Source organism: Agelaius tricolor, unplaced genomic scaffold (assembly GCF_023055355.1).
Source record: "Agelaius tricolor isolate 1412-34295 unplaced genomic scaffold, bAgeTri1.0.p SCAF_8, whole genome shotgun sequence".
Taxonomy (NCBI): domain Eukaryota; kingdom Metazoa; phylum Chordata; class Aves; order Passeriformes; family Icteridae; genus Agelaius; species Agelaius tricolor.
Window position 1 is genome coordinate 7,281,092 of NW_027269268.1, and position 16,250 is coordinate 7,297,341.

Genomic DNA, 16,250 nt, shown 5'->3' on the forward strand with positions numbered 1-16,250 from the left:
ATTTTGGTGCTTCCATCAAAGGACTGTGAGCACAGACCCTTCAAAGTACTTGCCTACATGCAGTAGTACCACCTGGTTTGCAGAAGTCTCAGAAGTTTTCATCAGGGAGTTCATCTCAGACTTTCTTGTGGTTACAGTGTGATGGTATGTTTAGAAGTACAAGTAAACACAAGGTATTACTAGATAAATATTCAGTGTGTTTATTGAATTAACTCTACAGAGATGCAGATAGAAAACTGTACTTCTACTGGAAGGCTCCAGGACACATTGTGAACAGGGGGGGGAAAATAAATTACAGGATGGCAAAGCTAATTTACTGTTTCTTGTGGAAAACGTAATTGACGTTGCCTGGTGATACAAGCTTGCCAACATTTCAGTCCTCAAAGTTAAGACAAAAGGATCCTAATCCCCCTGAGCAGCTGCTATCCAGGAATTAACCACAGGAATTCACCCCCTCATGTCATTTCTGGAATGAATCTTGGTCATATAATAGCTAATCGGAAGATTAAGGAATGAGAGTCAATCAATTATCTGAAAATCAAGTACAATGTTACTTAACTTTTAGAATGGTCAAGCAAAATAGGGTGGTAACATTTGCTCTGTGTGAGGTCTGATGTGTAACTCTGTACTGGCTTGGAGATAGGACAAGTCTCTATTCTGAATTTCAGTAAATCAATAATGTATTTATCCTGGAGTATACTAAACCAGTTCTAAGCAGATTCTGAAATACTTATTTAAATGAAGCTTTTTTCTGTTGGATGTCTACTTTGAAAATGACCTTAAATTTGACAATGGCTTTGGTCTTTTGAAGAAATGTAAACTAATTTCCTGCTTCAATTTTTAAAGTCGTATGTGAAACCATCAAACTGCAGTGGTTTAAACTAACTGCGCTCTGGAAAATATGTAAAACTTCCAAACATTTATTGCAACATGCCTAATAATGATTATGCCTGCTGCTGACTAATTTACAACATCTGTAAGATCATCCTTTAATCTCTAGCCACATGAAAGTAGAACGGGTAGACTAAAGGTAAGATAAATCCTGGAATGCACAGGAAAGCACAGCATACTAAATTGGTTTATCAACAGAAGGAGGAGTGCAAAGAAGAAGAAACAGAAGATGACACAAGAGACAGACAGAAATTCTTTACAACTAATATTGTCATCTGTTTTGTGTACTCTGTCATATCTAGTTAGAGAAAGGCAGTAGAATTTTGATGCTAACAGAAGGAAGAAACCAGTGAAATAAGTCATTGCATTAAGCCATATTTGATATACAAGCATTTATGTCTAAAAATCATGTGCTGACGAGATTGTTCAGCTGTTGAGTTGAACATATGCCTCTTCTGTATTATAGTGCTGGATTATGTCATTAAAGAGTTCAGTTTCAATTTTAGGGTAATATTTAAATAGATCATTGTACTAAGGCAGCTGTTAAAGGGACCCCAAGATGAGTTATTTGTTTAGTTGGATGTGTTCAACAATAGCCTTTGTTCATGAAAGAGCCAGAGCAAACAAATGATTGTAAAAGGGCACACTTGAAAACAATTACTTTTCACCCATTCCTTGACAGCCTTGGCTGTGAAACCATCCAAGGTAGAGAGGACTTCTTTGCCTGTCAGGCTGTAAGCAAACTTTTGGAAAAATTGATATTACAATGTTTGGCTGGGATGTAGCAGCCCTTCATAAACAAGGGGATATTGCCAGAAAAATAAAAGAGTTAAATGTCAACAACAGGACACAAACATTTTACTTGAGCCAGTGCAGTGTTGTATCTGCTCTTTACGGGAGCTCCATTATTGTTCCCTAAACTGCAGGTGGTGTTTTCATTTATAATCACAGATCAATAATTTGGTCAAAAATTCTCACAGACCCAGCATCTTAACCAAGAGGCTCTTATTAGAATGTCTACTAAGCATGGTCAATTAATTTTAATTTTTTTTTAAAGATGGCAGTGCTCAGATTTCTGTTAATGGCATGGCCTCTCCATCATGTAGGTAGATGATGGAGTTTAAAAAAGCTGGTTTGGGAACTGTAGTAGAACACAGTTTAAAAAATGTGCTTTTAGAAAAGTTACATTCAAATGCATACCATTAATACTATGCCAAGTCTTCTACAGAATGCCCACTCCATTCTGTCAACTATAAATTACATATATTTTGACATATTTTTAATCATATATCTATATCAGATATGATAAAGCACATTTGTGAGTTTCATTAAAATTAATCTTCAGTGAAAAAAGTCTGATTTTACAACCCTGTACAATAACATTCCTTTAAAAATTTAATTTATGTTTTATAGAAAATACTAAATGGGTTCAACAGCTCAGGAATAGGTACTGTGGTCACTTCCTCACATTTACATCAGGTTTTTAGTACCGTCAGTAAGAAAAAAAACACATTGAAAAGGAATTAAAAGATCTTTTAAAGTAATAGTAAGAAGAGAATAAACACTTCAACTGCCTGGGGATGGAAAACTAACCAAAATTGCACTTCCAGTTTATTGCATTCAACCAATTACCACAAGGGTCTCCAAGCACTGAATAATCTCAGTAGTATATATGCCACCGAGACATTGCAAACAGGGTGAATTAAGGACATATTTTCCAGTCCTTATTATTTTTTTCCTTTTTTTTCTCCTTCTTTTTCTCCTTTCTTTTTTTTTTTTTCCAGCTAGATCTTTCAGGTTATCTGTGTGTGGTTATAGTTTAATTCAATCATCACACAGGAGCCTAATGACACTGTCTCTAGACAACATGAAGAAATATATCTGCCTTGAATCTCAAACTGCTGCTGCATATGGTATGAATAAAGAGAGATCTGCAGCTGAAAACCTGCAGTAAGACAGTTCTCAATCATCTGGGAATAGAGGGGGTAGGACAAATGCTCCCTCAAAAGGCATGAACATTTGGACAGAGCTGGGGACTGAAGGAGAATGATGTTCTCCAGTTTCACCCATTAGTGAACCAACTAACAAACACAATGGTGTTGTTGTTATTCTTTTGCCATAAGCAACAGGACTCTGTGTGTGGGCAGCAGTTTAGTGGGGAGGAGGATAAGTCGACCCCTTTTTGTCCTATTGATTTTTTCCTATTTGCATGACTTGAGCAAATTAAATGATGCAATATGGCTTTTTGTTACAAAACAAAGTGAGAGATACCACCCAGACACATATGTTGATTCGTAGAAGCTGTTTACATGAGAATGGAGTGAAATCTACCGTGAACTGAGCATAAAAATTCGATTCAGGCTGGGTATTTTTTTTTATTATGCTTGGGCCAGCAAGACTGAAACACAAGTTTTCCAAGAGTCTCTCAGACCTTGACAACTAGAGAGTTGTAACTGAGGAATTCTTAATTAAACCTAAAGGAGGATGCAATGTTAAAAAAAACCCCAAAATAACAAAAGGAAAGAAAAGGAAAAGTAATAATATATTTTTTAAAAGGCACCTGATTGTTTATTTCATGTGCAGTGATTCTTAATGACATTATTCAGCAACTTCCCTCCCCGTGCATACCCCCGGATGCAGCACTGGCCAGCACAGCACAGCTTATCAAACACAGTCCTGCCTGGTTAGGTACCCACGCGTTTGAAAATCTAAGCAACAGGCTGATAAGCAGAATTTAACTTGCTAAAGGATGCAGAGAACTTGACAATTTTAAAAAATCGGTGAGCAGAGGAGGTGCTTCCCTTCACATGACCGCAGTTTGAAATTGGGCAGAGAGGCTGCCAGGTAATGTGCAAAGGCAGAGTATCTCAGGGCACCTGGTGAGACACCGGCCCTGGGCGAGAGCCGGGACACCGGGGCTCCACAGCGGACACTATGGGGGGCTTTCGCCGCTGACACCCGGAACCGTGAGTAGCACACGGGCCCCGAGGCGGCCGGAGATCACGGAATGTCGGTACACCGGCACCAAGCCACTGTCCGAACCCCCTCCCGAAGTGAGCATGTGGAGCAAACTGGACACGATCTTTCACGCCAGGAAAAGCCCAGCCCGGATGGCACGGCCGGGCGAACGCACAGTCCCTCCGCTGCCACTGCCGCCGCCCGGCTCCTCCGCCCTTCCCCGCAGCAGCGGCGGTACCTGCGGGCGGCCCGGCCGCGCTGCACGGGCACGACACCGCCGCCGGGGCCGCCGCCGGACACTGGGGCGCTGCGGGCAGAAAGTAACTGGGAGGCAGAGCCGGCGGTAGAGCCGGCACAGCGCTCCCCCCGCGGGGCGCCCGTGTCCCCTCCGGGCGCGGAGCGGAGCCGGCTCCCCGCGCCTCCCGAGGCAGCGTCAGAGCCGCGGCCGGTCCCGCTCCCGCCGCGCCCTCGCCCCCCGAGCGGCAGCGGCCGCCCCCCGCCGCGGCATCGCCCCCACCGCCCGCGTGGGAACGCGGCAGGTTCGCGGCCGGTGCGCGGCTCGGCGCAAAATAATAAAAAAACAGCCCAGAACGCCAAAAACCTCCCCCAAAGCCCGGCGCAGCCCCAGGTGGTGCCTACCTTGGCTTCGGCGTGCGGCAGACCCTGCGCCTCGGAGCGGGAGCAGCAGGACAGGCGGGGGTAGAGGCCGCGGCACATCGCCTCCCCGCCGCCCGGGGCCTCCGGGGACAGCACCCGCCGGTCCCGCTTCTTCAGCCGCCGCGGCGGGGTCCCGTTGAGGCACCTTCTCCTCCGGGCGCCGCTCTCCCCAAACTTGGCATCCCCCTCGAAGAAGCACAGAACCACGGCCACCAGCAGCAGCTTAAACGGCAGCATCTTGAGCATCATGCCTGAGGGAGCGTGTGAATGCACCCAAACCGGGGGTGGGGGGGTGGGTGGGGGGAGAAGGAAGGAGGGGAATCCCACTGACTTTTCTTTGCACTTCAGATCAGGAAACCACCTCCCTCCCCCAGAAGGGGAAAGTCTGGAGGAGAATAATAACAGCGGCGGTTAAAGAGCCGACGGAGGAACAGCACCTCGGCCACCCCCGCTTCTTCCAAAAAGGTGGACGCGAAGAGGCAGGAACGGGGGGGACCGAGCCCCCGAGCCCGGCGGGAGGATGCTCGAAGCCGGCGAAGTTGTGCGAGCGGCACAGGTTTTAGCAGCTGCCGCTGCCGCGCCGAAGCGCCGAGGCTCGGGGCGGGCCGGGCAGCGGGCGGCGGCAGCAGCCCTTCACTTGTCGTCCCATAGGAAGGGTGTCCCCGCGGCGGGACTGCGGCGGCGGCCGGGCCGGGCGATGCCCCCTCCGCTGCTGCTGCTGCTGCCGGCGGCGGCGGCTGCGGCTCGTCCGGGCTCTCATGTTTCGCTCCCTCTTTTCTTCTTCTTTTTAAGCGGCGCGCGGGGAGGTGCTGCCACCGCGCGCCCTGCACGTCACCCGGCGGCATCCACCGGCCGCGCGTGCCGCCCGTGGGGGCCCGCCGGGAGCGGGAGCGGCGCGGGGGCCGCGCCCGCCGGGAGGGAGCGGCGGCGGGCCCCGCCCCGAGGAGATCCCCCCTCCGGGGGGTCCGGCTGCCCCTTCCCCCCGGGGGAGCGGGAGCCGGGCCTCCCGGAGGGCCGGCGGAGAGAGGGAGGGAGGGAAAGAGAGAGAGAGGGGGCGGGAGGCTTCCCGCTCCCCTCTCTCGGCGGGAACCGGGTGGGATCGCGGCGGTGCCCGGCGGAAGGCGAGCGCCGTAGGTGGGTCCTGCGCCCCCGACGGCCGAGGCGCCCGAGGCAGGGCTCCCTCGGGGTCGGCTCGCCCGCGCCCGCCCATTGTCCCCACAGCTCGTCCCCAAGGCCACGGAAGGTTCCAGAGGCGCGGGGCCGAGCGCGGGGCGGGCGTCGACGGCGGGAGCTGCCCCCAGCTCCCGGTGGCTTCGTGCAGCGGGGCTTCGGTGCCGTGGCTGCCCCGAAGGTGCCGCCAGCTGTCCGACCCTCGGTGTGCGGCCGGCATGACCAAGGTACAACCTGCTGAGGATGGCGGCACGGCGGCCATCTCTGAAGCCGTGAGGGCGTGGCACGTGGAGGGATGAGCGTGGTCCCGGTGTGCCGAGAACGAGAGAGCTGTGTGTGGGAAGAGCGGGAAGATCCAAGTGCCTGGTGGCAAGAAAGCGCCTGTGAGGCCAGGTCTCGATTTCTGAGTCAATTTCAGTTTTCAATTTCAATTGTTTTGCAATCCAGAAAGGGAGGGCCAGCAGGGGTGGAATGGAGGGAAAAGACGGAAGCCCAGAGAACCCCAGCCCGGGGTAAGGCCTCAGAGGGGCTGAGGTGCAGCTGCAGCCACTGACTTGGAGGCGAAGGGCACCTGCACAACCAAAGTCAGAGGTGTGTTTACCAGGGGCTGGCTGCTCATCCCAGAAACTGAGGAAAAATTGGCATGTACCCAAAGAGTCCCCTTAGGAGGGAGAAAGGGAAAGAAGTATTGCATTAGTTCCTCACGAGCACTGGTGTCTCTATACCAACTGGGCCCTGTTTTTCACCAAACAAAGCGAGTCTCTTCATATTTACACTTGAGCTCTTAAACAGCAGCACTGAACTAAATAGGAGTTTGGCATGGATATATAGCACATCAGATAAATTCCTGAGAAGACAGAAAGACTCTTTCCCTTCAAGTGCATTTTTGAAGTCAACTCACGACTACCCCTTGTCTTGCCACCGACTCTCATTTGACTGAAGGTTTTCCCAACCAAGGCTTGAGCCACATCCACATGAGTAGGGAAGGCCTGTGGTGCAGCCTGGGCTTCCTCACTCATGTTGGTGAGTGAAATAAGGGTGTACTCCTGAGATACAGTATCCTCACTTTGTAGTTTTAGAGAAGAGTTCTGCTTTGCAATACACAAACTTGTCCCATAAACAACCTGACATGGCAGAACTGTAGCAAGTGCAGTTCTACGACAGCAGCTGTGCCTTTTTGCATTGCTCAGGGGTACTGCGTAGATCATTCTGAAACGAAAGTGATTCTGGTCTGCAGCAGAATAACAGTATGATATTAAAGTCACTTTTATTCCCAAGCAGATCCCTCACAGGGGGTTACACTGGCAGAAATGTAGTGGCCTAAGGACAGAGCAGGAGGTCTGTGTGTCTCTTCCCCCTGCATAGGCATAAATATCTGTTATGGTTCTCAGAGGAGGTGAGTTTGGGGTGTATTAATTAGAGAAAGATTTCCCAAAATGGGCTTTAGATCAAGCTCCCAAACTAAGAAAGATGTGACAGTTTGTGAAGAGCTGTTTCTACACAGAAATTTTACTTGGATCTGTGATGGAGACATTTCCCAGAGAGTCTGTGGAATGTGCTGTTGACCTTGTGTAATATGAAGTGCTCAAAACTTCAAGCTCTGTAGTGATGGGGTGATGTAAAGATGTATAAGCAACCTTGAAGAAGGTTGAATGTTCTTTAAAACCTCTGAATAGAAATTGCTGATTCTCGGGGTTTTGTGCAAGAAGACCTGATTTAATCTAATGTTCCTTTCCACTCTTTAAAAGTACAAGTTGGCTTCTTTTCTAATAAAAGTATTTTTCTTGGTTGATACAGAATTTTATTTTAATTTTAATAATGCGGAGTTAAGATCGGTGTTAGTATATACCAGTTCAGAGTGTTAACTTCAGGTGACTTCCAGCCCCTGATAAACAGAGATAAGGGAATACTTACGAAGTAAAAACATACACATAGGAAATATGGATAATAAACACGTCAGTTTTTAAGGTCACCTGGATTCTGTGACATGAGGCTCATTACTAGAAATAATTAAGCATGATGATGCCATAAGAGAGCTGAATAAATTATTTTATTTCTTCAGAAGTGATGATAATCTTTGTAGGATATAAATGAGAATCTTTATGGGATATAAGTAAGAATCTTTTGGGTTACAGTTCAATTATGTGTGAAAGAGTTAGAAAGTTTTAAAAAGTGAAGCTATTTTTGCCACACTGTTTGAGTGTAGCTAGATTTTGTTCTAGATTTGCCTGGGAGATAAACAGACTGTGCTTACTTACACCATTACTTTAATTAATAGGTATTATTGTGTATCTAATATGTCCTTGGGTACCTTTATCGTGTGGATTGAATGTGTCAAGAGTATGAGGCTGATTGTGGCATGCACTTGAACTTACTGTTTCTCAAATTATTTTATGTTATACATATTTTGCAAGGGAATTCAGCTGCAGCAAGAAACTTGCTTTCAGGTTTGAAGACCTGTTGGACACCAGGAAGAATTTTTTCAGTGAAAGGATGGTTAAAGCATCGGGAATGACTGTCCAGGGAGGGGTGAAATCACTGTCTGTGGTGTGTTCAAGGAACAACTGGATGTGGCATTTAGTGCTGTAGTTAAGTTAGCATGGTGGTGCTCAGTCAAAGGTTGGACTTGCTGATCTTGGAGGCCTTTTCCAGCCTTTTCCAGCCCTAATGATTCTGTGATTCCAGGTCCGGGGACTCCCAAGCAGTTTGAACAAAAGAGGAAATGCGTAGTCACGTGTAGCAGCTAGAGTCCCTTTTGGAAATACAGTTATCACAGGAGTTTACAGATAGGTGCAGAAGCTGGGCAAAGTTATTTCATGGCACCAGGTTTGATAGCAAACAGTAGCATCAAATTATTCATAAACTGCCCACAGATGTTGTTTGATGGCACAGATTTACATATTCTTGTGATTCACAGGGAAGCTTTCCCAGTGGTCACCTCACTTGTGAAAAGCTAAGCCCATGTAGTGTGAGATGTATCTTCATCAGAGCTAAATTCCAACCTTTCACATAGGTGGCAAATACCTGGCATGTCTTGAGGATGAATATTGCAGTGTTGGAATAGGCTTGGAAATTATGATATTGTGAAATTACAGTATTCTGAGAAATTATGGTATTCCAGATCCTGGTGGGGAAGCATCACCCTTGTGTATCAAGAACACAGCTAGATAAAGCAGATGGACGTCAGTTCTTGGGAGAGTGACTCTGCTCTTGTTTTAACTGGAATTTGAGTTGAATTTCTGAAACACATTTATTTTTTTAAAAAGAAAAAAGCTTTTTTCTTTTTTTTCGGAACCACTTACTTGAGGGTGAAATCTCTCCATATCTCTTTACCATTACACTTTTCTCTGAGTCCTTGCATATACTGTCGGATGTCTTGTGAAGCCAGTGATTCCTTTTCAGTCTAGGTGGTTCTCTGAAGAGCAGGGAGTTGGGCTTGGTGATCCTTATGCCTCCCTTCCAACTTGAAATATTCTAAAGTTCTGTGGTCTTACTGGGATTACTCTGTGTCGTAGACCAGTAAGAAATACTCAGCCATGGATTCTGTGCTATAGATGCTGAAAACTAGAGTTCCATTTCCAGATTCAATTATTTAAAAAAAAAACGCCTTTAATTTGAAATTTTGTATGTTTCATTTAGAGAGGAAAGCAGAAAAATCTTTCTAAAGGTCACATAGTTTGTTTAAATTACTTTGAAAACCACCAAGCTTGAGAGCCCAAGCTCTGAGGCTCCTGCCTCAGCTGCGGCTCCTGAAACTTCAAGTTCCCATCTCCCTGTTTTCTGTCAGCTAGATGGACAGAGACAGAGGAATCTGGAAATTTAGAATGAGGACTTGGGCAGGAATTTCAAGGTTTGGCAGTCTGGGCTCCTGTGCTTCTTGCTTTTTTTGGGTGAAAGCCCAACTGTCCTGAGAGTCCTATTAGAAGTAAAGTTGAGAGTTTTTTCTGGCTCTGGGCTGAATCACTGGGGCTGGGGTTCCTGTGGCTTCAGGGCAGAGAACTGAAATATCAGGAAACTCTGACTCTGGGACAGTCTTAATGGCAGGAGTTCCCCACAGCTGTGAACTCCACAAGTCCAGTCACTGTAGCAGCTTCTCTGGTAATGAAGAAGGAAGGCTGCTGGAATGGTTTCATTAAAGTGTCCTGTGGTTAGTCAGAAGTTTATAAAACCATTATATTTTTGCTTATATTTCTGTTTGTGATGTAACAGAATTTTTTCAGTTGGTCAAAACATTTCTGGTTGGCTCTCCCCACCCTATACTATAGCCCACATAATTTCATGGGGTTGAGAATAACATGTTGCTTGTCTTTGCATACTACAAATACAAGGTGTGAAAGCTGGTATAGCATGAATGAACAGGACTTGTTAGGATATTTTTTATGGGAAAATAGGTGCCCAGACAGTCACAGAAAGGTTTTTAGGGTATGCCTTTACCACAGATTTCCCCATGGCTCTTACAAATCTTCTAACCCAGCTGAAGCCACCTGGACCATTTGAGTCTGTAAACTAATGGGTCTCCTCTCTACACAAGACTTCAAAAAACCCTGATTCCCATCTGTGTACAAAAGCAGTATTGGACTGATGTTAACTCCACTTGATTGGCTCATCAGGGATTAAGACCTGCAGATTGTTTTAGCACATCACGGCAGCTGCTAACACAAACCTTCAATTACGTGTGTTCAGTTTTGCAATGAGGGCTGGTCTAACTAGGAGGCAGATAAAGCAAAGCATTTTGTGAGGGAATGAAGACTCAAGAGGCCCTCTTGCCTATAGCCTGCATACTTTCACTACCTGCTGTAATTCACCTCAACAGCGGGTCTCTATTTATGTGTTACAAAGAGACAAAGGAAGCTGCTGTGGGAAAAATATTTCTTTCCTGCCAGGGACTGTGGTAATCCCACTCCGTACTGCAGTTTACAAGCCACGTGTATGTTGTGCCTTGCTCCAGTGTTTGAAGTTTCCATAACTTGCTGTAGGAACAATTTGCATAAGATGTCAACAGAGGAACTCTGAAATACTTGTAATACTTACCAAAGTAATAAAGGTCTTTCTGAATAGGTAATATTGTGCATGCCTGAACTAAATAATGGACTTAAATATTTGTGCCTAGTATTCTTTGTAGCCTGCTGAGTGTGGGGATGGAAATTTTCCCCTGGCAGTGTTAAAAGTAAACTGTCAGGAGGCTCTGCTGTGAGCTGCCCAATGACTGGGATGTCAGACAGGATTCCGCAGGTTTTCCCTGTCTTGATGCAGTGCATGTGCATTTCCCTTTGTTCCACAGACCGGTGTGAGTCAATTCCTATTTGATGTGGAAGCTTGGGGAAGTTCTTCATTGTAGCTTTTGTATAATACGTGGTAAGGCACCGTGTACAGCATTGCTGCATATCGGGCATATATGCTAAATTAACTTGAGACTACTTTGCAAACAATAAAAAAACTTTGCTCACACAAATGGAAAATAACAGTGGAGTCAGCAACCATTGCCATATATTTTTCTGGAACAGCATGTGTCCAATTCATATGTACGATGCAGCTTTCAGAAAAATGTCTCTAGTTCAGTACCATAATTTATCTTTTTGAAAGAGGAGTTCGGCTCTCTTACAATTGCTCTGTGGTGCATTGTTCTCACAGCTACCCAGGGCCCTGGCACACGGGGTGTGTACCTGACACTCATGCCTAGCCCCGTGCCAACAGCCTGCCCCAAATCAGACATTCTGCCATGTTAAGTGATTCCAAGCAGTGCCGAACGCTGCCTCACGTTTCTGGCATCACCTGTGAGCTCTGCAGGCTGGTGTGCACTCCTGTGCACTGTCATACATACATCAGGCCAGCATGTCCAGGTGCCTGTCCAGCCTCCACTGACCTGTGGTTGCAAATGTTACCCTCTCTTCTCTTCTTCTCTTGTTTTCCTGAAGGGGCATTGGGAACATTGTGTTACCAGCCTGAATCTTGACCAGATGAGATCAGTCTGGAGACAATTAAAGCTGTAGCCTGAGTCCCAGTCATGTAAAGAAAAAGCTGGTGGAAGCAGATGATTTTGTAACAAGCTAATTCTTATGGATGGTATTCTTTGGGAATCTATCACTGAAGTCACTCAGTTTGGCCTGCTTGCCCCCCACACTGTGATGTGCAGCAAATTTCAAGCCTATGGATCTTAGATTATGTACAGTAGTGAACCTTTAACCAAGAAAGCCATGCTCAGGTTCACAGTAATTAAAAGGGAATGCCAGCACTCGTTTGGGCAGTAGCTTAGGATGTGGTCATAAAGCTGCTTCAACCACACAGAGTACTGTCAAACCATCAGGTTTTGGGACTCCCTGGTTCTGCAGCCTGATACTATTCTGCCAGGAATGTGATCTTCAAAGACAGATTGGACTGTGTAAATTCTTCAAACCTTGAGGTAAAGAGTCCATTAACTTTGGTGAGAAATAAATCTTAGTAGGTGGTGGGTTCACACACAGGTGGCAATGTGTGAGTAATTTCTTTCATTTGACTGTAAGATGCATGAACAAAGAAGATCTTTTGATAAAGATGTAAACTGATGTGGATGCCAGATGAACTTTGACTGAACTTAAGGCTGAACCACATTTTAAAAAATAAATAAATTACCCAGGATAAGGAGAGACAATAGCAGATGCTGGAACCATCTGTTCCTGGACAGCTCTAATAGAAAACTCCTTCTAGTCTATTGCATGTTTCTTTCTCCATTAAATAGTCATGTTCTCCCTATGAATGTGGTCTGCCTGTGGTAGGATATGAACAATAAAAGCCTTGATTTCCAGGTGAGTTGTCCTTAATCCCAGAACTTCCATATGCAGCCTGGATTCTGCAGCATTTGAAATTCTGCATATAATCAAGTGATTGAGTTAAGCACTCCATCCTAACCTTAAGGCATGTATTACAATCACTATCAAATGAACTTTAAGGATGAGCTGTACTGCTCCATGTAATTTGTTACAGATGTGAGGGAATCCCTAATTTCCCAAGGAATGGTCACTGCAGACTAGATGTTGTCTGAATGAGGTAAACAGACTGCACTTAACCCTTACGACAGAGATTTGGTTTTAATTTGGGCAAAACTATGATTCAAATTCATCACTATTCCAGCTTTTTAACTTTCTCTGCTCCCCATATAATTTTTTAGAATAAAGCCTAAATTGTAAAACAGAATCATAGCATTCCAGGGACTATACAAAATACAGGCTATTTTCTGTCTTTGGGACAAGATTAGTAGGTATAGGTCACCACTCAGATATAGTATTGACTTTCATAAGGGATCAATTTTTTGAGACCCATCCAGTGGAATAATGATATTTAGTGATTTTGAATATACATGATTTGGAAATACATTGTTTGCAGAACAGTGTCTATGCCGTGGACAGGTTGTTGAATCTTGCTAGCAAATCAGTCAAGTATCAGTGGGAGTCAGATGAGTTTCTATTGCCACTCAACATTTTTTGGAAACTCAGGGATCAGCTGGGTGTTCACGAGGGAATTCTTTGTTCCAGCAGTTATTTTTTTCCTAATACAGAGTCTGAGATGAACTTCTGTGGAACTGTTTATGATAAACTTATCTGAATATATGTAAGGAAGGAAGGCTCTGAGGACATTTGAATCCTGTGCCTCTGGCAGCTTGAAGGAGCAGAGGGACTGTGTGGGTTGTTCTCTCTGGACCTCTGTTTTTTTTTTAGTAGATCCTCACACCAAATGTTCAGTTCTTCTGGGAGGTTTGTGTATCGCTCCACCAAGCGTGGTTTTCCAGAGGGTTTGAACTTTAACACCAGGGGCACTTGCATGTCTCAGGAGGAGGTAATCTGTATAGACAAAACTTTGGGAAACACTTCTAAGTGACAGCTGCATGTTCCCTGAGAGTGCTGTTGTACCAAGAAATCAGTGAACTGGTCTGGAAGTCTGCACAATCAAATTGTTTTGACAGAGCTGAGTGGGCAGGTAATAATTCTAAATTTTCCAGTATTTTTGGATACGAGACAGAGTTTTAAAGTTTTAATACTGATTTGAACAAGATGTTAAAAATGTAATTTCAAGAAGATAACAGAGTAATTGTGAGTTATTTAATCTTTCTGCTTTCCTACAGGGAGGGAGTCATGTAGGACATAAACAGGACACCTCTAGAAAAATAACTTCATGGGCTACAGTCCTGTGCTTCCTTCTTACTGATCCTTATTTTAGAGATTTCTGGAATAGGATTCCACACTTGGGATCCATCCAGTAGCATGAGAGAATTCTGCAAAGGTGTAACATTTAAATGAGTTAATTGTGATTTTTTTTTACATCCTTTCTCAATGCAGACATCAATTCACTCACTGATAGGTAGAACTAGGTAAATATCTTTTATTTTAAGAATGTTAAGATTTATGAATAATAATAAAATGAGACCATAACTGAAAAAATACTGAAGAAAAAAGGAAAGAACAACAATAAGTGATAAAATAGAGAAGGAAAAGTGAGTAATGAAATCAAGGTTCCTTCACATATGTATCATCCTCTCCATTGTGGCTTGATCCAGAGCTCATTCAACAGGTTCTCCTGAATGCCATATCATAGAATCATGGAATGGTTTGGGTTGGAGGGGTCCTTGAAGATCATGGAGTTCTAACCCCCTGCCATAGCTTTCACCAGACCAGGTTGCTCAGAGCCCCATCCAGCCTGGCTTTGAACACTTCCAGGGATGGGGCAGCCACAGCTTCTCTGGGCAACTTGTGCCAGGGCCTCAACACCCTCACAGTAAAGAATTTCCTCCTAATATCCAACCCAAACCTGGCCTCTGTCAGTTTAAAGTCATTACCCCTTGTTCTGTCTTGATCCTCCCCTCACTGTGGAGATCCTTCTCCTCTGGACCTGAACTTCAGCTGATACTTTATTTCTTGTGAGTGCGAAGATGTCAGCTAGCTATTATTTGTTTACTTACCTACTTACATTTCTTTTTATACTCATTAATCTTACATTGATATGGAATATTTTCAGTCATGCAGTGATAGGAAAATAAAATTGTTTCATGTACCAATTTACTTTTGAGCTATGGGGAAGCCATGGGGTTTGGTTAGCTCTGAAACAGAAACCATTGCAGTGTATTCTGATTCTTATTGGAGAAAACACTTCTTTTTAAATCTTTCTTAAAGATGCCCATTTCAGTGACCTTACTTGTACAATGCTCAGAATCCTTATGTACTTGTTTGAGGAGTCTTGTAGAGATGCAAAGCACTTCTTAAGTGCTAAGTACTTGTTTATAATAGGAATTTTTCTTCCACTCCCAAACCTAAACTCTTCCCAGAAAATTATTAGGCCAGGCTGTGCTGTAACTTTCTGTAGTGTTTAAATGAGAATAATGTTACATTGCTTCATTTGGCCTGTAAGATAGTCTTTGTGTATGGCAACCCACAAAATAGAAAGGAACACTGCAGTTTGTGTTATTAAATTACTACATGTAATAAGCATGCATTTTTTCATTGGTATCAAGGGCTCTGAGAAGCTGTTTCAACAGAAAGCAACAAAAATTGAGATTTTGTGCTTTGTCATAAAGGTTTGATGCTTTTTCTGAGTCACAATTTATAAACATTGTGGGACATTTATTACTGTCCTGATAGAAAAGAACTGAGGATCTGTTGTATCGCTATATGTCAGAAGCACATGAATACTCAAATATTCCTGTTCAAATGAATGATAAAGATACAATATTTTTCATACTTACAGTTTTACATTTTCAAAATAAAATGTAAAATACTGTGGAGATGAAATTTCTTGAATTTGCTTTGTTTGTGGAAACGCAGCTTTCCAAAGAGCCGTATTGGTTGATGCTCTGATTTGTTTACATGTTTGTAGAAAGGAGACAATTGGAAATGATGAAATCACTGCTTTACAGGTAGCCAACACCCTTGGCTGTGTGGATTTTGGCTGAGATGGTGAGGAGTGCTGCAACCCAAGTGTGATTCCACCGCCAACTCCGTCAGTGCTTCATACTGAGAATGGGTAATTAGTTTTCATTAAACACTTTAGCTGACACCTAAAAATATGAGTATTGCTACAGAACATTATTTGCAGGATCTATACTGACATTTTGGTATAATGTGAATCAAAATTAATTTTATGTTCACATTGTGTCATGGGTAAAACAGTGTCTGAATCACCTGCTTTTGGAAATTTACTTACTACTGGAATAAGACATGAAAGAGAAAGCTGAATATAATTATTTTAAAAATCTTCATTATGTAAGTTAGTTCAATATAACTCTAATCTTTTGTTTTAAGCCTGTTGGAAGTTAATTTTCCATTTGTATTTTAAATATAATTGTATGTTGCCCCGCACAGTGGCAATCTGCATTTGATTTTGTCATTTAATTCATATTACTGTAGTTTATAGAATAACATTAGAGTAAATTTTAAGTAAACTAAGGAAATATGGAGATTGTAGAAGGAACATTTATCAGGGTACTGTTGTATATGGAGAAAATGCATGCTTCCTTCTATTATTAAATTAAACATCTCTGGGCAGTAATTGAGACTTATTGAACTCTGGTGTGAACTCTGAATGGTGATTTCCTGGTTTCGTCTTACGAA

General features: G+C 43.9%; 1 protein-coding gene across 1 annotated transcript in view; it reads right to left on the bottom strand.

Annotated features, from left to right (window-relative positions):
* The window catches only part of HHIP (hedgehog interacting protein), a 75,444-nt gene extending 70,092 nt beyond the window's left edge, over positions 1–5,352 (bottom strand). Inside the window, exon 1 of the mRNA XM_071431512.1 lies at positions 4,489–5,352. Coding sequence (XP_071287613.1) covers positions 4,489–4,755 — 267 coding nt within the window. The 5' untranslated portion in view covers positions 4,756–5,352. The remainder of the gene's footprint in view (positions 1–4,488) is intronic.
* Positions 5,353–16,250: the final 10,898 nt, after the last annotated feature.